Source organism: Acanthochromis polyacanthus, chromosome 5 (assembly GCF_021347895.1).
Source record: "Acanthochromis polyacanthus isolate Apoly-LR-REF ecotype Palm Island chromosome 5, KAUST_Apoly_ChrSc, whole genome shotgun sequence".
Lineage (NCBI taxonomy): Eukaryota > Metazoa > Chordata > Actinopteri > Pomacentridae > Acanthochromis > Acanthochromis polyacanthus.
The window spans coordinates 31,089,276-31,110,967 of NC_067117.1; the positions used below are offsets into that span (position 1 = coordinate 31,089,276).

Genomic DNA, 21,692 nt, shown 5'->3' on the forward strand with positions numbered 1-21,692 from the left:
AAAAAAAAAAAAAGTGATAGGCTGATTTTCTACAGCTCAGGATTTTTTCTCCCGTTAGTTTTCATGGTCAAAATGAGTGATCAGGTGGCCGATCTTAAATCAATACTGAATTTTAAATAAATCGTTAAAGGTGGCGGAGCCAGGGGGCGTGCCTCAGTCTTTTCTGGAATGATTGACAGATACTTTAGGGCGAGGCATTCAGCAGGCTTATTCCATGGAACTTGTCTTTCTTCCACATTTAGATTAAGTTGTCCTCTAATTATTCATATTTTCCACAGGTTTCCAGTTTGTTGACTTGTTATTATTAGTTGTCGTTCAATGTAACCATGGCTTGGTCCTTCGTTAATTGCACTAACAGACCCTCAAAGGGTTCCGTTATCCAGTTTTTTCGGTAAGTAAATGTTTGCTTTTCATATGCAATTTTACCCTTAAATATGATGTGTCCAGTGTACCCCAAAAATTGGTCTTTTTTCTCAGGTGTCGTGGCCTAAAAAAGAGACATTCAGCATCGATGCACCTTGCTAATTACGCTAGCTATCCGCCGAGTGCTAGGTTTAGCCGACGTCTCATCTCGGTTAGCTATCCCATTCTGTCGTATGTAATAGCTGACGCCGCAACGCTTGCTATGCAAACAGCGGCAGCAAACTCTCGCCTGTGTGTTTTAGTTGGACCCTGATACATGCGGCAGAAGTGTAATGTGTTAATGTAATGTAAGCAGCAACAGAAGCCTCTGCGGTAAAATGTGGGCGGGATAAAAGAGTCTTCAGCTCTCAGTCTGGCCCGCCCATAGACTGGTTCTGCACCTAGTTGCTCTCCGGTCCAGCCTGTTTGATGACGATTTTTACATCACTGGCTCCAAAAAATCCAAAATGGCGACCAGGAAGTAGCAAAATCTCGGCGTTGAAACCAACGGGTGACGTCACGGTTAGTTCACGCCTGGTTTTGTGACATAAAACACTGTCACAATGTCTTAAAACCACAACACTACTATCTTTTCAATAATGAGGGAAAGGTGCTTCAGAGCCATAAAAGGACCAGAAAACATTGCCCCATCCCATAATGAGGTACTGATAGGGTGACGTTCCTCTTGTTAGCACAAGCTCCGCCCACATTACACCACATCAGGCACCACGACTGAAACTGCTGTGAGTCTAAAAGGGGTCAACGACTGAGACATAACTCTGAAAGGATGAATTGATCTTACAGTAATTTTCCAGCAGGACCCTTATAAAGAGAGTCCCACCTTTATGTGTAAAAGGAAATCTGAAGTTCCATGGCACAAAACACTACAATGCTACTATGTTTTTAATAATGAGGGAAAGCTGCTTCAGAGCCATAAATGCACCAAAAATACATTGCCCCATCTCATAATGAGGTACTGATAGGGTGATGTTCCTCTTGTTAGCACAAGCTCCGCCCACATTACACCACATCAGGCACCACGACTGAAACCGCTGTGAGTCTGAAAGGCGTCACAGACTGAGACACAAAGCTGACAGGATGAAGTGATCTTGCAGTAATTTTCAAGAAGGACTCTGATAAATTTAGAAGCAATGTTTTTAAGCCTGATCTTGAAAGCCTGTTTGAGCAGTGGTAAGGGCCCTACTTGGAATTACTTTGCAAACTTCTGGGTAGGGTGCAAAGTACAAAATGCCTGGGGTGAAAGACCATCCCTAAGTGTCCCATACACAGACAGCTGTCCATCAATCTACAACAGAGTGATCCTTTCTTAAGAAATGGCTTTCCAGTTATCCCACCAGAAAAAAATTGCGAGAGCAAATATTGAGAAAGTATTGTCCCCTCACTTATCAAGATTGGCTCCTGTGGGTGCACTGACAGAGGAAAGATGCAAAAGAGTCTGGGCCAATGTTAACAACAGCATCTTGGCCAACACACACAAGGATTTAGCATGGCAAATTGCCCACCAGTGCTTACCTACAAGAGCCTTTCTTGAGCGGAGACACTGCGCTCGTATTCCTAAATGCCCAAGACCAACTTGTGGAGACGATGCGTCTGTCCACCACCTCTTTTGGTCTTGCCCCTTTTCAAAAGATGTCTGGTTGCTTGTACTCCCTTGCCTGCGGGACCTCTACAGGGCCCCGCCGACCTATGATGACATTGCGTATGGGTTTGTAAATGACACGCCGCCAGAAAATGTGAACAGATGGTGGGCAGTCATAAACTGTGTAAAGGAGAGTCTATGGAAAGCCAGGAATGTATGGGTGTTTAAAAAGTATGCCATCCCAAAAGAGACTGTTATCGTAAGTATGTTGAACATCTTCAGAGATTATATCCTGAAAGACAAATCATGCAAAGGGAGAAACCAAAAATTACAAGTGTGGAAAGTACCTCTTAATTTTCAGTGTAAACTCATCTGCATGATTACACACTAAAAACTTAAGTTGACATTGAATGATTCACCTGATATGTAACACAGCATGGATTTGAAATGTATGAGGAAAAAATGAATTTTCTTCCCTGTGTAATAATTGTCATGTATACTTTTTAATTTCATTGCCATTGTATTTATTGTAAATGTTGTTGAAAGATGTTTTTTAAAATGTTGCCTTTGTATATTTGAAATGAACTTAATAAACGCTATAAAAAAAAGAAAAGAAGGACTCTGATAAATGGAGTTCCTCCTTCATATGTAAATAGAAAACCCAAAGTCCTGATAGCATTTATAGGTTATATATTGTCTCAAAATGATACTTTAATTTTTTGCAGCAAGCACTAAATGCTGATTTGTGGCTCATTGGGGTGTGTGATACTGCAAGATTTAGTGTTGATCCAATGCTAAGTAAATAAAGGGCTAGAATTGCCGATTCCGATAGTGAAGACTAATTTTTCAGTAGTTGGTAGGTTTATAACAAAAGTTAGGTGCTGTATAGGGTCAAGGTTTGGAATAAAGAACAATAGGTTTTAAGATTCAGGTTAATTCCTGGGTATGTTTTCTGTGGGTCAGACAAGGAAGAATATGGGTTGCCGATGAAATCACAAAGTGAAGGTTCACCTTCTTAAGCATTGCTCATTTTTGACAGTTTGGTCAATATTTGTGGAATACGTCTGTCACTAAAATAGGAAATACTCTTTTAAGATGTATTTTTACATTAAATTTTCTGCATAGAGTTACTTTTGCATTGTTGAATATGATTTTTTAATGTATTTTTTTGTTTATTTTCCCCTATGATTATTGTCTTTGATAATAAAGTGTGACAGACATTGTCAGGCTGTCGCACCCACCTGGTCCCACCGGGTTACAGGTGAAACACCTCACAAGTTGAATATTTGCCTATGAATAGACACTAGATTTGCCAATGTTCCTTAAATGCCTCACAGTGCAGATTGCCATCGAGTGCTTGTGTATCTTATTTATTAAGAAATATATGTGACCTGACAGTGAAAGCACAATTTGCATTTTCAGATTTAGGGAAATAGACTGGTGTGCAGCCCATAATACTCCAAACAGACAAAGTTTGACCACTGTGACATAGTGTACAGAGGTTATCAACAAGCACAGCGCTCAAATAAATCACACATTGCTTGCCACCACACCCTTAACAGAAGACTCAAAGCCCTGATCCACAGTTTGCTGCTTCATGGTGTTTTATTGGTATTCCAGCATGTGGTGAGTTTACAGGCCCAAAGAGTGAGTTTGTGCAGATGAGTTGATTCAGAACACTGACAGAAAACATGACAGGGTATGACCGGGGCATTAGTTGCCAGTGGTTGGTTTGCATGTAGGTGCTAAAAGGTAGGAGATAAAGGGTCTGGGACACAACAAACGAGGTGTCCAGACACAGCTTGGTCATTGCAGGAGTCTGTTGTGGATTCACACTCTGAAGAATTAGCAGCAACACCACACAGAAAGGCCCCCGACACCTAAGATGTTCTAGCTGTGAGGTGACTATGCCAAACCACTGCACCACCAACTTCAGCACACCCAAGATGTCTTTTTTCTTCTCTAAGCTTAACGACAGCAGTCACAAAGCAGCCTGAGTCACCGTGAGTCAGCTTCTGGTTTCTGAATCAGACTATGAGCACATAAAAGGGGCGGAGTTGACTAATCACAAACACAGACCGGTCTATGGGAGACGCCAGCGTGTCGTCATTTGCTATGGTCACGTGGTACAAGACTGCTACTGGTTGGCAAGAACCGGCAGTAATATAACGGCTTGCTACGAGAACGGTATCGGGTTTGAAACAAATACGTAAAGTTATCGCTTTTCATGAATGAAATTGCACATGTATTTACCACAGTGGTAATAGCGTGTGTACTTGTTGGTTGTACGAAGCGTTTTGAGAAGGGATCAGGCTTGAAATTTCACCGAATACCGATGTCAGGAGAGAGAAGATGGCGGTGGCTTCAGCCATCAACAAGAAAAATTGTACCCCAGTAAGCTGCAGAGATCGTGTTTGTGTCTCCCACTTTTCTTCAGGTAAACTATTCAACAGTTTAGCATGTTTAGTATGTCTAACTTTGAGCTTATTTACCAAAAGATATTGATTTAGTGTCGCATCCTTCGTGTGAAGCGATCTCTCCACTTTCGGTTTGGTTCAGTGTTGTCATGTGTTACCGATCGCTTTTTAGGCGATGAAAGTATACTAAAGTCGAATGAAGCATATTCAATAACATCTCCTTAAGCCAGCAGCCTCCTATTTGTAACCATATTTGTTTCCGTATGCGTCGAGCGACCGTTTTTTAGAATTGTCCTATTTTCGATCACCAATGCTGTGGGTCTGTTACTGTTACATAGAAGCCATACTGCAGACAAAAAATACAGCAACTTCTTGACGTTTCTTTGACATCTTGTTGAAGATTAACAGAAGATATATTATTTTTAATTCATAATTAGATATTTTTGGGTGGGTGAACGGCCCAGCGGTGTCAATCAATTAAAAATAAATGTCGGTGAAGGAAATGTCCGGCCACAATGAAGGATCGTCAACCCACTCAGTCTTCAAATTGTAGGGATCTGGCAAGGTTTTACCGTTTCCCTGATATCTCAGCTTACTCACGTATATTTGTCAGGCCTCAGGTGATAAGGATTGAGCATAATCGGACAATTTCACGAAAGGATAGTTCGCATTGCTATCATCAGCCATTGTTCCTCACGTTCCTCTTGCCAACCAGCGCCGTAATCACGTGACTTCGTGACGTCACTATTTGTAAACACTGGCGTCTCCCATAACCACAACTGTCAGCAGAACAAACTATCAATCATCCCAAACCCGTATTACAAATATAACACAAGCTACTGAAACAGGGACTGTAATGTGTAAATTAACAGGCTTATTTAGATCACTAACCAATAATTTAGGCGTAAGTAGATCAGGCTGTATACAAATGTGCATTCCATTAAATTAATTAATGCGTTGCTTAGATGAATTCTTCTCTAGTATAAGACAATGTAGCTTTATTCTTTGAGCTGTAACCCTGACTGTGTTAGACAATCTTTGGATCAAGTAAAGAACAGATATTAAAACAGAAATAATAATAATAATAATACAGCTGGTGAACAATTCCTTTATGCTTTATCAGTCTCTGTTTTGGGAAGACATTGACTGCAAATTGCAAATTTGTAAAAGTAATACATTTAAAATAATTTCTAGACCATAACACGTTGTTTTGATCATAAAGTAAAATACTAGGTTGCTCATTGTTCTTTTGTCATTTTATGTCTTCTTTTTGTAATATTTTGTCTTGTTTTGTTGTTGTTTTTTGTCTCTTTTTCGTTTGTCTCGTGTTTTTGTCATTATGTGTTTCCCTTTTGTCGTGCCGGTGTTTTTTTGTTTTATTTTTGTCATTTTGTTTCTAGCTTTTGTCATTTTTTTTGTCTCGTTTGTGTCATTTGCTCATTTTTTGTTGCTTTGTAACTTTTAGGTCAATTTTTTTTGTCATTTTTCTCATTTTGTTTCTTGCTTTTGCTGTCTTATCAAAAAGTAAAATACCATATCATTCAGTTCCAGATGCTTGTGACTAAATGCTGTGCTCCTTGTGTAGATACACTGTGATCTGTAAGTTGTAACGTGTAAATGACTAACGGAGGTATAATAGTGTTGAAATTAAATTTATTTTTCTTTAGAAATTTCAGGCGGTTCATAATGTTTTGTACAAAGATAGTTCATTAAATGTGAACATTTTCAGAACATACTTTTTTGCATTAAAACAAAGGAAAAACTCTGGAGTTCTTGTCAATTATAGGTTATTTTGCTGTGATTTTACGGGTCCAGCCCACTTGAGATCAAATTGGCCTGAAAGTGGCCCCTGAACTAAATGAGTTTGACAATCCTGGTTTAGTTCACGCTTATCTTACAATCCAAATATCTTCAAAAATGCTGCACCTGATACATAATTATTATTTGGGGATTTATTTGAAGCGTGACCAAAAATGCTTACCATATTTTCTAAGTTTCCATCTTATTCATTAAATTAGAACTGTCTTACTTGGTAACCTGAACCATTTTGTTCTTCCTGACAACCACTTGGGGCTGTTTTTAGCACGTCACATTTTTTTTTGTCAAATGAAACGGCCCATTGAAACTGCGACAAAAGTGAAACCATATGCAAATTTACACCAGAAAGGATCTTATTCTTCATCCTACTCCTGTTCTTGTATATGGAATGTGTGTATTCTGTGCTTTATAAATTGTATCCATTTGTTGATTTTTCATGCATTACCATGGAAAAGAATAAATGAAAAATGAAATGAATGAAATGTCCGAGTCTGCGGATTAAGGATCACTTGAAGATCCAGTATCACCCATTTATGGTCTGCATTTTCTCTACAGTAATTTATATTATGCAATCGCCTCACTGGAAGAAGCATAGTCCTGTTATCACATGGCATACCAGAAGTAATCTTGTGTTATCATGATAATTATGGTTGTCAGCAAATCAGCTAGTACTGAAATCAGAAGGTTCTGTCTATTCTGTGTAACAGTCTTACCGGATGGGGACGACTCTGGCTCCAGACCCCTCCAGGTATTTGACGTAGGAGGCAGCGATGTAAGAGGAGCCTCGAGCGAACTGGTCTCCTGGGAGGTTTTCCTGTGCCAACACACCTATGGAAGACAGATATTTCATAGATACGCGCACAGAAGGGTTGCTATTGCTGCATAACTCACAAAAATTTGCCTTCAAAAAACAACAAAGCAGGGGGCTGAAATGTCCAGACGAGGGAAACATCTGCACTGATGCATTCTTAGAGAGATTAAACCCCCTGCAGGTATCTTCTGTGACATGCACATCATAGTTTAGGATTCCTTTTGTTTATTCTTCCTGGAAATCTCTCTGGAACATTATATCACAAAAAGATCACAAGCTTCAACAGCAAGATGCGCTGTGGTTGAGTCAGAGCTTGGTTCCTGTAGAAATAACATTCACTCCTGCAGAGACGGTTTAACATTGATCTGTGGCATGAATTGTTTAACTACGACTTCGTAAAATTCATAAATTTCAGTAAAAGGACAGAATCATACTGCTATTATACATATTCCAAGTCCATGAATTTCTAAAAGATGAACTCTTTTACTATGTCAGCCCCCTGCTTTGTTGTTTCTTTGAATACCACCAAAAACAAAGGAGATCATTGTGGACTTCAGGAGAGCCAGGAAAATGACCCTAACCCTGCAAAAATTTCTACATTTCTGTTGTTTTCTGTCAAGATGGGGTGCTGAGTGTACATTAATGAGAAATAAAATGAACTTTTTTGATTTTGGCAAATGGCTGCAATGACACAGAGTAAAAAAATTCAAGGGGTCTGAATACTTTCCGTACCCACTGTATGTAGCAAGCGGTGGGAATTGATGGGACTTGGAAACACCTCTACAATTTAATCAAATGTTCCTTGTATAATTTCCGATGGATAAATCCCGATAAGTCCACTGCAGGCAGCTGACGAAGTGTTCACTTGTTGTCATAGTTACAGTGACGCCATGTTGCTCTTTCATAATGATACAGAAATCCTTAACAAATTCGTGGATCCAGACTATAAGTCGCATCACTGCCAAAATCTAATCACTTGGTCCTTGTGTCATTTCTGACCTTCCCTGAAAATGTCATCCAAATCTGTTCGTCCATTTTTGTGTAATGTTGCGAACAGACAGACAGACAAACCAACGCCGATCGTCACATAACTCTGCCGTGTTTCTTGGCAGGGTAATAATCATATATGTAGTGTCAGACTGATTCCCATTACAATACGCTGATACTCAAAACATGTCAGTGTCAGAATTGGGAATAACACTAAACTCAAATGAAAACCTCTGAAGTGACGTCTGTATGTATAAAAAAAAAGAGTAAGAGCTTTGACATTAGAATATTATCAGACATGTGTATTAGTTTGTACACGGTTTCTGGTGGCTTTAATTATGATTGTATCTCCAAAAATGCAAGGACACGTCTGGTCAAAATGAGGTTTTTAGACAAAGAAAACAGTGTGAGGTCTCTCACTCAACCGGATTCACTTGTGGAACTGACTTCTTTCTTAACCTTTACATACTGTTCATATTTTATGCCATCACAGTTTGGTCTGGGTCAATTTTGAGGCAAGAGTTCCCTCGTAGTAAGTGTCTATTCCAAATTTTAAACTACAGATCTGTTTAGAATGTCTAAATAGCCTCTATGCCACTTCAATAAATGTATGATCCGTCCTTAATAAATGTTTCAGAGAGCAGCGATGGTGTATTTTTTAAGTTTTAAAACATTCATTAAACATCTACTTTTACATAGTGTCATGTCTTGTCCTGCTTTACATAAGACATACAAACACAGAAGCTGTAATGATTTAATGTTTCATCTCGTTATCAGGTAACTGTCAAAGGTGATAAATTCATGCACAAAATTTCTGCTGCAGTAGAATCAGTCATTCATATTAATTAACTGCACTGAAATGGAAACACTGCAGAACACAATGTGGATCTCAAAAACACCAGCAGTGATTGTTCAGTTTCTACGCCCCAGTGCATGCTGGTAACCCACTAGACAGGTTTACTCCCAGTGCAACACATCAGGATGAAGTAGAAACTTGTTTGGTCACATATTCAGGCCACTTATCAGATAAGAAGCAGCATTTTAAACCCTGGAAACATCCAGTTTAACTGGTTTCCACGCAAAGCTACAGCTAAACTTGTTAAACACTAAGTGACAGAGCTGCAGCCCTGTTATACTCTAAATATAATATACCGGGCTTTGCAAAAGTTCTGTTACACGGTTTCATGATCTTTAGAGACGTTTACATGTCGGAGTGAAAAATTCCATTAAACAAACTGAAAGTTCTACCTTATAGGCAGGTGTCCTTAATACAATTTTTTTCTCTGGTGAAGTTGTATCAAGATGGAAGTCAAAAGAGTTGAGATATCTGCTCTCCTTCATGCTGCCCACAACAAGTCTGACAGAGCCAAGCAGCTGAACATCAGCCGGATGACCGTCCACAGAGTCGCGGAGAGGCTCAAGAATGGTGAAGATCTTTCAGTGATCTTCCAAGAATGGTGAAGACCTCAAAGATCTTCACCATTCTTTAGCCTCTCCGCGACTCTGTGGACGGTCATCTGGCTGATGTTCAGCACAAAAGAGAGCAGATATCTCAACTCTTTTGACTTCCATCTTGATACAACTTCACCGGAGAAAAAAATTTGTATTAAGGACACCTGCCTATAAGGTAGAACTTTCAGTTTATTTAATGGAATTTTTCATTCCGACATGTAAACGTCTCTAAAGATCATGAAACCGAGTGTAACAGAACTTTTGCAGGCCGGTTTGAGCTACAGTGATGTAGCCAGGCGTATGGGCTGTTCCCAACCCACAATCAGAAGCCTGGTCCAAAGCATGAGCCGACGGATTGCTGCCTGCATCGACGCAAATGGAGGCCATACTCGGTATTGACTGTTGTGACTTTGTGTTTGGCAGGTGCCGTTTTCTTTTGTGAAATTCTTTATTTTGAAATCATTCTTGAAACTTTCGATTTTGTTTCTGTATGCCAATATGCTAAACAAATGATTCATATGAAGAAAATCCAGTTTTGGGCTTCAAAAGAAAAATTATGTTGAAAAATATGGTCTCAAAGTTTCTATTGACTGTCAGAGTATATATATCATGTTACTTTGCAGCACATGGCAAGTTGTGGCATTTTCACAGACTGTATTTTGTTATTAGGGTGGATAGGAATGCATAGTGGTGCCGTTTCCTGACTTTTTCTGGTCATTACCATCCTTTAAAACTAAACTGACACTACAGAATCCTCTAAAACCTGCTTTAAAGAGACTCTTTTTGTATGTTACGTCACCACACCTGCAACTAAGCAACCAGACAAACACCTTAAAGAGGTGAGACTCTAAATCCTTAGCATGAAAATGTAAATCCCCTTCCTATTTTACTCATAGCCACATACCATGAGTCGCATCACACTTCTGACCACAATGATGGCAGCGGTTTTACACAACACAACAAAGTACTGTGTGATCTGTAAAAAAGAGGCAAACTAAGGACTCAAAGAACAGGTAAAAATAATAATGATGATATAATAATGATTAAAAAAAAGCAAGTAGGTCGAGTAAGCATGCTGGTTAAATCCTAAAACCCTGCAGAGACGTAGCAGGTAAGACTGGGATCAAATTGTTTCAACATAGTGACAGCACTGATGTGATGAAATATTGTACAATGCTTATTCTAAAAACACAAATGTGCACGTGTCCTGTATTTTTTTTTTTTAAATTTCAACCCTCCTGTTATGTTGTGGGTCAAACTGAACCACTTTAAAGATTAAGAAAAAATCTAAAATAAAACAGTGAAAAGTATTTTTTTTTTCAGTGTAAAACTTCTCCTTCTTGGCTTAATGAGTGTAAAAATGGTTCATTTCACATATTGTCCAGCAGGTCAATTTGACCCTGAACAGAAGAGGTGTCTCCTATTAGTTTATCAAGCAGTAAAAAATGTACGTAAATTTTACGGTAACTATCGAAGCATGACGGTAAAAATCTGCAAACTCTAAAACAGTTTGATACAGTTTATATAACACCGAATCACCGTAAATAAGTTAATCAAGAGAAAAATGGTTCTGGAAAAAAATACATTTCCCTTCTCTTGCACAGTTATTTAATGGAAAAATGCTGTAAGATCAATACTGTATTTTTTTGCATCTATTTTTCGAAAAGAATACAAATTTTAATCGTTAAATGTGTGTATTGTTGTGCTGATGATGGAAACATGCCATAAAATTTACAAGTAATGTTTTTTTCATTTATTTCATGCAAAAAAATGTACATCTTAAATGTTAAATACACTGGCATTTCATTGTAAATTTTCAAGTAGAACAAAAAATGTTAAAGGTTAAAACTTGGTTTCTTTTTTTTACAGTAAAATATGGAATAAAGCACATTTTAACTGTAAAATAAAAAATGTTAAAGGTTAAAACACTTTTGGATAATTAAACATGTCTTGAGTCAAACTGAGGCAGGAACATTATTGCTGCTCTTGAGAAACGAACATAACAGAAGGGTTAACTGATATTAAGCAAAATATGACGGGAATATTGAGGGAAATTGAAAAAAAAATACAAAAACGTGGCAACACACATACAGAGACACCGACACACACAGTGAACCTATAGGACACACCTTGAAAATAAACACTGAATAAATTCACTGTATTTGGTTCTAAATGCACTCATTGGCTGCACTGAAAGGTGTATTAGGCCTAAACACGCACCAAACCCATACAGAGGACACGCACACACACACACACACACACGTACGCACACCTTTTTCTCGAACATTCTCCCATACATTACATAACAGGCATCATAATCCCGACGCGCACTACCGGATCCAACCCGGAGACGCACAGAACGCACCGCGGACGGTTCCGAGTCTTACCGATGATCGGCCGGTCGGTCTGCTGCTGCTGCTGCTGCTGGTGGTTCCGGATCACCGCGCACCGGGCCGGTCCGCACCAGAGGAAGACGGTCAGAGCCGCCAGCACCGCTCCAGCCGGCCGATGCATCCAACACTCTGTCAGAAACCCTAAAAAGAAAGAAAGAAGGTGCTGGAGAGGAAGAGGAGCAGGAGGAGAGATGCAGGCTGGAGGCTGTGGACGGACTCTGGTACTAATCGGAGCCGTTTGGTCAAAAAGAAACGAAATAAAAATAAGAGTTTAGCCTCAGATAAAAGGACCAATGTTAAAAAAGAAAAGTATTTAGGCTGAGACGCTGCTCCTTCCGGGTGCTGATGCTGACTGACTGAGGTCTTTCTGCTCTCGGTCTTTACCTCCGTCCAGGATCCTGTATAAGAGCATCACGTGTGGAACTCCCTCCACAGATCCACGTCAGATAGACAGTCCTCCTCCTCCTCCTGCATAGAAGTAGGCGAGGTAGATCAGAATGCCTGCACAGGTAGAGCTCAGGTGGAGGTGTGTGCTACCTTCTAAACTTCAAGAACAAAACAGCAAAAAGAGGAAAACTGCAGCAAATTCACAGCTCAATCAAACATACTGCTCTTCCTCCTCAGAAGTTTAGAGATTTAAACTAGTTTTAAGCATAAATAGTCAGACATGAACATTTGTTTTCTTCTTACAGGCTGTGTAAAGTAAGTAACTACCTGGATGAGCCAGATATATTAACCAAATTGAATAAAGAAATCAATAACTTTGTGCATATGTCACATTTTTAGTCTACAAAGTGCTTTGACAGACAACCCCACAAAACAAGACACTCAGGAAGACAATAATCCAGAGAGCTAATCAGGTCAAAGAGACAGTAAAAGAGACCAGAGAAGCAACAAGATAGATCTTTGTTTTCATTGCAGTCATATTTTTAATAGTGCAAAGCAACTTGAGTCTTGTCCACATCGGTGGTACAAAGGGAAGTGCATGTGATGGTCAAAAGACAATAGATATAGTTAACATAACTGTTCAAATATACAATTGTCAAAAACACAAAAACAAAAGCAAACATTATATATAATCATGAAAGCATCAGAAATGCAGTTATCAAAAAATAAATCGAAACAAATCAAAATATCAAAATGGTTGTGTACATAATATGTAGACATTATATACATGTGAAGAAATACAGTTAAATGTGGTAAAATATAGAATATTCATCATACAACATAGATTAATTAATAAAGCAAACACAAATTGATTTGATTAAAAAAAAGCACTAGAACTGCCATGGTACATTGAAAGACAGGAAGAATTGTATTGAGTTATGAGGGGTTAGAGCAAAAATAAATAAATGAAATACTACTACTTCTGTTACTGCTACTAATAATAATAATAGGAAACATTTAAAATTTCAAAAAGAAAAGAATAATTAAACAATAAAATATCAATGTAAAAATTTAGAAGAACACAAACTCCGACACAAGTACAGTTGTGGGAAAAAAAGTTTTCGAACATGTATTTGTGAAATATTGCATTAAAAATCACTAAGGTCTTCAAATGAAATTTCTTTTAGTAGAATCACCGCCATAATACTAAACAAATCCTTGAAAAAAGCCATTAAAAACTTAAAACAGATTGGTTCCATAAGAATAAGAAATTTTGAGTATTGGGTCATTTTGGTAGAATTTAATTTTGTTAGTTTTTCTTGTAAACAATAAACGAAAAATATACACACGTGGACAAAATTGTTGGTACCCCTCAGTTAAAGAAGGAAAAACCCACAATTCTCACTGAAATCACTTGAAACTCACAAAAGTAACAATAAATAAAAATTTATTGAAAATTAAATAATCAAAATCAGCCATCACTTTTGAATTGTTGATTAACATAATTATTTAAAAAAAACTAACTAATGAAATAGGGCTGGACAAAAATGATGGTACCCATAACTTAATATTTTGTTGCACAACCTTTTGAGGCAATCACTGCAATTAAACGATTTCTGTATTTGTCAATGAGCGTTCTGCAGCTGTCAACAGGTATTTTGGCCCACTCCTCATGAGCAAACAGCTCCAGTTGTCTCAGGTTTGATGGGTGTCTTCTCCAAATGGCATGTTTCAGCTCCTTCCACATATGTTCAATGGGATTCAGATCTGGGCTCATAGAAGGCCACTTTAGAATAGTCCAACGCTTTTCTCTCAGCCATTCTTGGGTGTTTTTGGCTGTGTGTTTTGGATCGTTGTCCTGTTGGAAGACCCATGACCTGCGACTGAGACCAAGCTTTCTGACACTAGGCAGCACATTTCTCTCCAGAATGCCTTGATAGTCTTCAGATTTCATCTTACCTTGCACACTTTCAAGACACCCTGTGCCAGATGCAGCAAAGCAGCCCCAAAACATTACTGAGCCTCCTCCATGTTTCACCGTAGGGACAGTGTTCTTTTCTTCGTATGCTTGGTTTTTGAGTCTATGAACATAGAGTTGATGTGCCTTACCAAAAAGCTCCAGTTTGGTCTCATCTGTCCAAAGGACATTCTACCAGAAGCTTTGTGGCTTGTCAACATGCATTTTTGCAAATTCCAGTCTGGCTTTTTTATCAGTTTTTTTCAGCAGTGGTGTCCTCCTTGGTCGTCTCCCATGAAGTCCACTTTGGCTCAAACAACGACGAATGGTGCAATCTGACACTGATGTACCTTGGCCTTGGAGTTCACCTTTAATTTCTTTGGAGGTTGCTCGGGGCTCTTTGGATACAATTCCAACGATCCGTCTCTTCAATTTGTCATCAATTTTCCTCTTGCGGCCACGTCCAGGGAGGTTGGCTACTGTCCCGTGGGTCTTGAACTTCTGAATAATATGAGCCACTGTTGTCACAGGAACTTCAAGCTGTTTAGAGATGGTCTTATAGCCTTTACCTTTAAGATGTTTGTCTATAATTTTTTTTCGGATGTCCTGGGACAATTCTCTCCTTCGCTTTCTGTTGTCCATGTTCAGTGTGGTACACACCTTTTCACCAAACAGCAGGGTGACTACTTGTCTCCCTTTAAATAGGCAGACTGACTGATTATGAGTTTGGAAACACCTGTGATGTCAATTAAATGACACACCTGAGTTAATCATGTCACTCTGGTCAAATAGTTTTCAATCTTTTATAGAGGTACCATCATTTTTGTCCAGGCCTGTTTCATTAGTTTGTTTTTTAAAATAATTATGTTAATCAACAATTCAAAAGTAATGGCTGTTTTTGATTATTTAATTTTCAATAAATTTTTATTTATTGTTACTTTTGTGAGTTTCAAGTGATTTCAATGAGAATTGTGGGTTTTTCCTTCTTTAACTGAGGGGTACCAACAATTTTGTCCACGTGTGTATCATTTGTATTTGTTTGTGTCTCTCTAATGCAGCCACATCTTCTGAAATACAAAAAAGATTTTTCCACAAATATTTTATGATAAAATTTCAGATTGTGTAAAATTTTAAGGGTGTTGAAAACCTTTTTTTCTCCTCTACTGTACTTCTGAAATGCTTGCTGATTTCTGAATAATTAAAAAAAAAAACCTTCAACAGCAGGGGGCAGCAGCAGTCAAGATTTTTTTTTCTTTTTCTTTTTTAGTTTTTAACCCCTGTGTGCGGTAAAGTTCACCGTCAACACACATGTGTTCTGCAAATGGAATAAACCTTCAGTATTAGACAAATAAAATCTAAATCTCACCAGTTCAACTCAAATTGAAAGTTTGTATGAACATGGGCCAACAGCTAAGCCAATCAGCTGTTAGATCAGGTATTTTCCATCATGCCCACTGTAGAAACTGTAGCCGGTTCAATCTCTTCATGGTGTCAAATCGGTATCAAATCGTACAGAAATATAACTCACTGTGCAGCAATCAATAGCCAATAATCAATTGGGTGCAGATCTAATGCAATTTAACCAAGCATAAAGAGAGGCGGCCACATCAGAACCAAAGAAGGGCATATTTAAATGAACTTATCTGTCTGCAAATTGGTTTAAAAAAATCGCTAAAATTATCAAAATAATATGAAAAAAGGTCAATATCAGGCACAATAACTTGATTATCAGTTGTACGTGCAGAGTTGCTAATCCTGTGTCTTCTGAAAGGGCTACGGATCCCACATCTCTGTCACTAACTGGACAGACAGGTTGATAGATTTCGGAACAAAATGGCTGTCTAGATCTGTCACAACTCCCAAAAAGGCCTTTTTCCCTCGTCTTTGTTTCACACTGGCAGTCGGTGTGACGCACCTTCAGCTGCATTTCGAGAATAAAGATTATTCTCTCTATTTGGTGTCTGTTCTGTCCCATCTTATCACAGCGCTGCAGCTGTGAGCAGCAGAAACAAACCTAAGCATTTTTTGTGTGTATTTTTTTTTCCCTCCTACTACTTCTTATTTCTTTGTGCATTTTGCCCACACTGCATCTTCACTGTGGCTCTGATGAGTTCAGAAGTTCCGCTGACCTGCAGATTTGTCACCAAAAGCCAGGCGCTTATACTTTATTTGTTGTATTACATCTGCAGGTGATTTCTTTGTGATCACATGTTGAATTATCAGTCGCGTTCTTTTCCTTATCTCTCGGAGTCCGTTTGCTATGAGGAAATTCAGATAAAATGCTCGCGAGAGATGACAGTGCTGCTCTGTGGGCGCATGTTATCAGTTCGGCGCTGGATGCCAGTGTTCTCTGCTACAATCAGTCTGTCCTCTGTGCAACATCTGGTCACTGAGCAGCACGGTGAGAGTAATGGAGGAAGCATGTGTGAGAGAGAGAGTGTGTGTGTGTGCACTTGCTAGTTTTATGAGGACCAGTTTGAATTTTAGAGCCCTGGGCATGAGAGGATTTGGGGAAATTCTCACTTTCTGATGCACCTTTGGGCAGAAATTAGAGTCTGTAGGTGAGAATGTGCATCAAATAGTGTGTTTATAGTCAACACTGCAGCAAAGGGAAGGTGTTTCAGACTAATCTGATTATGTCAGCACTTTGTAATGCAGGCAGTCCATGGATCCCTGACTTTATTTGCATTATATTGCAGACAGCTTGTACTGCACCTCTGCTGAGTAACCACAAGAGAGCACTCTCTGCTTTCAAACAACCCTCACTTTAATACTCGGCGTGGGATCGAGCAGATACAGTACGCTGGTGCATGTGTGTGCAAAACAGGCTCATCCTTCATAATTATACGGTCATTTAATCCACTCAATAACACATGCAAGGTTTGATTTTTTTTAATTCTATTGAAGAGCAGCCGCTAAAATCGTCCACCAAAGTAATTCTGGCTCAGATTAATAATTAATAAATGGCTTTGATCATGTTTTGACTAATGCAGTGCTCTGATATGTTGGTGAGTGCTGATGTGCTTTATGTTTTAAGCCACCACCTGTCAGAAATGGTTAAGGGTTGGGGTGCCTAGATAGTTCAGCTGGCTGAGCAGGCAACCTGTAAGCAGGGGCTATAGATCTTGATGCAGTGGTCATGGGTTCAAATCCAGCTCTTGGCCATTTACTACATGCCATTCCCTCATTCTTGTTTCCTGTCTTTCTCCACTGTTTTGTATAATTAAGGGCCAAACAAACTCCATAAACAAGAAGTGGTGAGGGCTTTACCTGCAGTCTGAGCAGGCTGCAGAATCTGCCTTTCAGTGGGGTGGCGCAGCGTCCTGTGGTGGCATTTGCAGGTTAAAACAATGGAAGTTTTCCAAGATGAATACTGCATTTATTATCAGAACTTCATGCACTGTTTTTCCTTCCCATACCTTGAAAACGCAGCAACATTTTCACTCATTATATCCACAGAAGGGTTGGAGGGGAGTCGCTTACCATGGCAAGAGAGTTTAAGTTTGTCAGGATCTTGTTCACTCATGATGGGAAAATCGAGTGAGAGATGAACAGTCGAATTGGTGCGGTGTCAGCAGTAATGTGGACGTTGTACCAAACTGTCGTAGTGAAGAGGGAGATAAGCCACAAGGCAAAGCTCTCAATTTACCAGTCCATCTACATTCCAACCCTCACCTATAGTCATGACTTCTGGGTAGTGACTGAAAGAATGAGATTGCTTCTCCACAGCTTTCTCCACAGCCAGTTGAGGTGGTTTGGTCATCTGATTCAAATGCCTCCGAGGAGATTTTCTTTGGAGGTTATCCAAGCACATCCGCCTGGGAGGAGACCCCGGACTAGACCTAGAACCTGCTGGAGGGATTATGTATCTCATCTGGCCTAGGAACCCCTCAGGATCCCCCAGAAAGAACTAGAAAGAGTCGCTGGGGGAGGGATGTTTTGAATGACCGGCTTCATCTGTTGCCTCCATGACCCTACCCCTGAGCAAGCGAAAAATAATGGATGGATGGATGGATGGATCCACATCCACAAAAGTTGGCAGGTTATTTCAGTTAAAAAAATGTGTAATTTGCTTCCTCCAAGACTCTCTTTTCAGACAGTGCTGTGTTTGCTCAGAAAAGAGTCTTGGAGGAAGAAAGTTATCACATTTTTATTGACACAACCTGCCAGCTTTTGTGGATGTCCATCCATCCATCCACAGCCACAGCTCCTTGAACATACGCTTACATGCTCACAATGGCACATGAACAATTTGCGCTGAAGTAAAGCTCAGGTTGACAGAAAGGTCTGCGAGAGTTTAGTCACAAACCACAGTGCCGGAACAGCTGGATTTATGATCTGATGACGGCTCTAGATGAAAACTTATGGGACCACTAAGTTTCATCCTCAAGGGAACATTAATATGTTCAACCAATTTCATGGTAATGCATGCAAGAGTCGTGCTACTAGTGTGGCTAAAAAGAAGTACAGTAATAGTCTATATCAAACAATGACACGGGACCGCTAATGTTACAGTGGTTTCTGAAAAAAAATATTTTGAGGTAAACTGTGAAGCCGACCTCTTCATTCACAACAAAAAAACAGAAAATTAGAGACATATCTAAATAATAACAATGATTTTTGCACTTTGGTGGTGCTAAATGTCTCATTGTACTGATCCGCATGTTCTGAACTCTGATGTTGAAGTAATTAAGTCCAAGTGCTCGCAAAGCACCGTGATCAGGATTTTCTGTGCTGTTTCAAAGGTCAAGAATTAATCTGCTACAGCTCAACAAGGCTGTTTTAGTTTGTAACTATAAAGTACAAGATGAAACATCAGAATTGAGCTGTGTGCTGAAGAGAGAGAGAAAGAAAGAAAGAGAAGAGAAGGCTGCAAGGACAACTACAGTATGTGGGATTGTGTGTGTGTGTGTGTGTGTGTGTGTGTTCAGATCTGCTCTTCCTTTGCCTCAGGGCAGTTCAGTTTGTACCAGCGAAGACTGTCTTCAGTCCGATATCTCCACATGAACAAGTGCACGTTCCTCCCCCTCATCTGTGATGTCACGCCGATGCTGAATTTGAGAAAACGCTGCAAATGAGAATGAAAGCTTAAAAAATCTAAGGAGAGAAAAACACTTTAAATGATCCCCCCCCTGCAACTATACAGAGTAGTTAGCCACCATTCCAGTCAAGGTGTCTCTTGTTTACATAGAAAAATAGTCAGATCCAAGACCCATCCATCATCTATACACTGTTTAATCCTCATTAGCGTCACGGAGGGGCTGGAGTCCATCCAAGCTGACTTAGAGTGAAGGCAAGGCACACCATGGACAGGTCACCAGTTTATTACAGGGCTACATATAGAGACAAACAATCACACTTGCATTCACACCCATGAACAATTTAGAGTTACCAACTGATCTGAGCATATTTTTGGACCATGGGAGGAAGTTGGAGAACCCGCAGAAAGTTCCCGGGAAGGCCTGGACACAAACTGGGGACCTTCTAGCTGCAAGGCATAGGTCACTGTGCAGCCCCAGATCCAAACTAATAATAATAATAATACTTCATAATATACTACATTTGATTGAATTAACCACTTTGTACATAAATACACTACTGTCCAAAGTTTGGGGTCACTTACAAATGTCCTTGTGTTTGAAAGAAAAGTAGTTTTTTCCAATGAAGATAACATTAAACTATCAGAAATACAAAATGACTACGACTACGACTATGAAACAGCTGATTTTAATAAAATATCTCCATAGGGGAACAGAGGAACATTTCCAGCAACCATCACTCCTGTGTTCTAATGCTACGTTGTGTTAGCTAATGGTGTTGAAAGGCTAACTGATGATTAAAAAACCCTTGTGCAGTTATGTTAGAACATAAATAAAAGTGTGGGTTTTCCCGGAAAACATGAAATTGTTTGGAGCCCAAAGTTCAGAGGTTAATGCTACATTGACAACCGTTCTGCTGAGACTTGTCTTTCTGCTTCACCACACTAACAGAGTGGTCAGCTTACTTAGAATCACATTCGACTCGGCGAAGGAACTAAATTTGTTACCCATACTGATATTTGGCTGAATAAAATGCTTACACATTTGAGTTAAATTCAATCAAAATAATACAGATTTTAAAAGAAGAATGCTTAGTCTGCAGGACTTGTGCACAGACACTCGTTGCATATTTTCACACAAGTAGTATCTAATCATAATGTTTGTTTTCTGCAAAAACAAACAAAAAAGATTAAAATACACATATATGAACTATTAAAAAATTGTCACCACTTCATGGTGTCTGTGTCTGGTTGTTCTTTAAATTTCTTTCATCTTTTTGTTTGTGGTAATCATTATATTTATTCTCGAGACAGAATAAACTAAAGGTTTGTGAATAACCATGGATGGTTTGACAGGAGAGCAGATAAAGCAGGCAGCAGGGGACTGAGAAATTAATCGAGTTTGATCCTGTTTGACTTGTGAAAAGGGCAGCGATGATCCCATGTGGACCCATGGCTGACTCTGCTGCTCTGCAAGTTAGCGGGTTAGCGACCCCAGAGGAGTGTGCAGTCGCATGCATTTAAATGTCCACTGCTGTGTCTAACCGCATGTTGTCTCGTTGTGTTAAATTGCAACTTTTTAGGTACGTCACGGTCTGACTCACCGGATGTAGGCTGTTTTCAAAATCCCCTTTAGCAAAGAAACTCAAGGCAGCAACCCATCACACTGAAAATTTCAAGTTTTGCAAAGGATTTGGATCACACAGTAAGGAAGCCATGCTAGCTGTTTTTCGTTAAGTTAGTCATTTTAATGACAGTGCTTGCCTCCTTTCATGGAAATGTTCCACCAAGACAAATCACTGTTTTGCAGGGACTATTCTGCTCAGCTCTGCCCAAGATGACAATGAATAGTTTAAAGAAATTCAAACAAGTCAGACGGCTGTTTTATTCTCTCCTATTATAGAATGACATTAAGGTGCAGTCAGACCATTCTGCACTGCAGAACTGTCTGGATATATGAAACTAGTTACAGTTGGTCGTGTGTTAGTCAGTATATTGTAGGGTTATAGTGCCATCAGGTGGTAAGACATGGAAATAAGTAGTACACCACTAAGAATAACAACCAGTCGCTCTATTTAACCACGCCTGACATACACGTCAGCGGGGTTACTGCATTCACTTCGGTATCTGGCTGGCTGGGTAAATATGTGTGTGGGTATGTCCGTTCATGGGCGTGGTTCTGCCCTCTACTGAGGGCTGGTCTAGTTGGCCAAAGTAGTAGCATAGTTCTTTTTTCTAAAACTGCAGTGTTTGTTCCCAGACCTCTGGGTTAAGCTACAGCTATTACAGACATGAGGAATAAGACAATTCAATAAATGCACTCCATTTTGGACAATCTTTTTGTCAAAGTTTACTCTCTGACCTCCACATGCCTGACCAGTTGCTTTGTGCAGTTTCAGAAACTTCAGAAAAACTCTGAAATGCAGCCCT

General features: G+C 39.4%; 1 protein-coding gene across 1 annotated transcript in view; it reads right to left on the reverse strand.

The window, feature by feature from the left end:
• Positions 1–12,307, reverse strand: part of zgc:171566 — a 30,655-nt gene extending 18,348 nt beyond the window's left edge. Inside the window, exons 1-2 of the mRNA XM_022198769.2 lie at positions 11,875–12,307; positions 6,951–7,065 (exon numbers count right to left, since the gene is read on the reverse strand). Of these exons, the coding sequence (XP_022054461.2) occupies positions 6,951–7,065; positions 11,875–12,001 (242 nt within the window). The 5' untranslated portion in view covers positions 12,002–12,307. The remainder of the gene's footprint in view (positions 1–6,950; positions 7,066–11,874) is intronic.
• Positions 12,308–21,692: the final 9,385 nt, after the last annotated feature.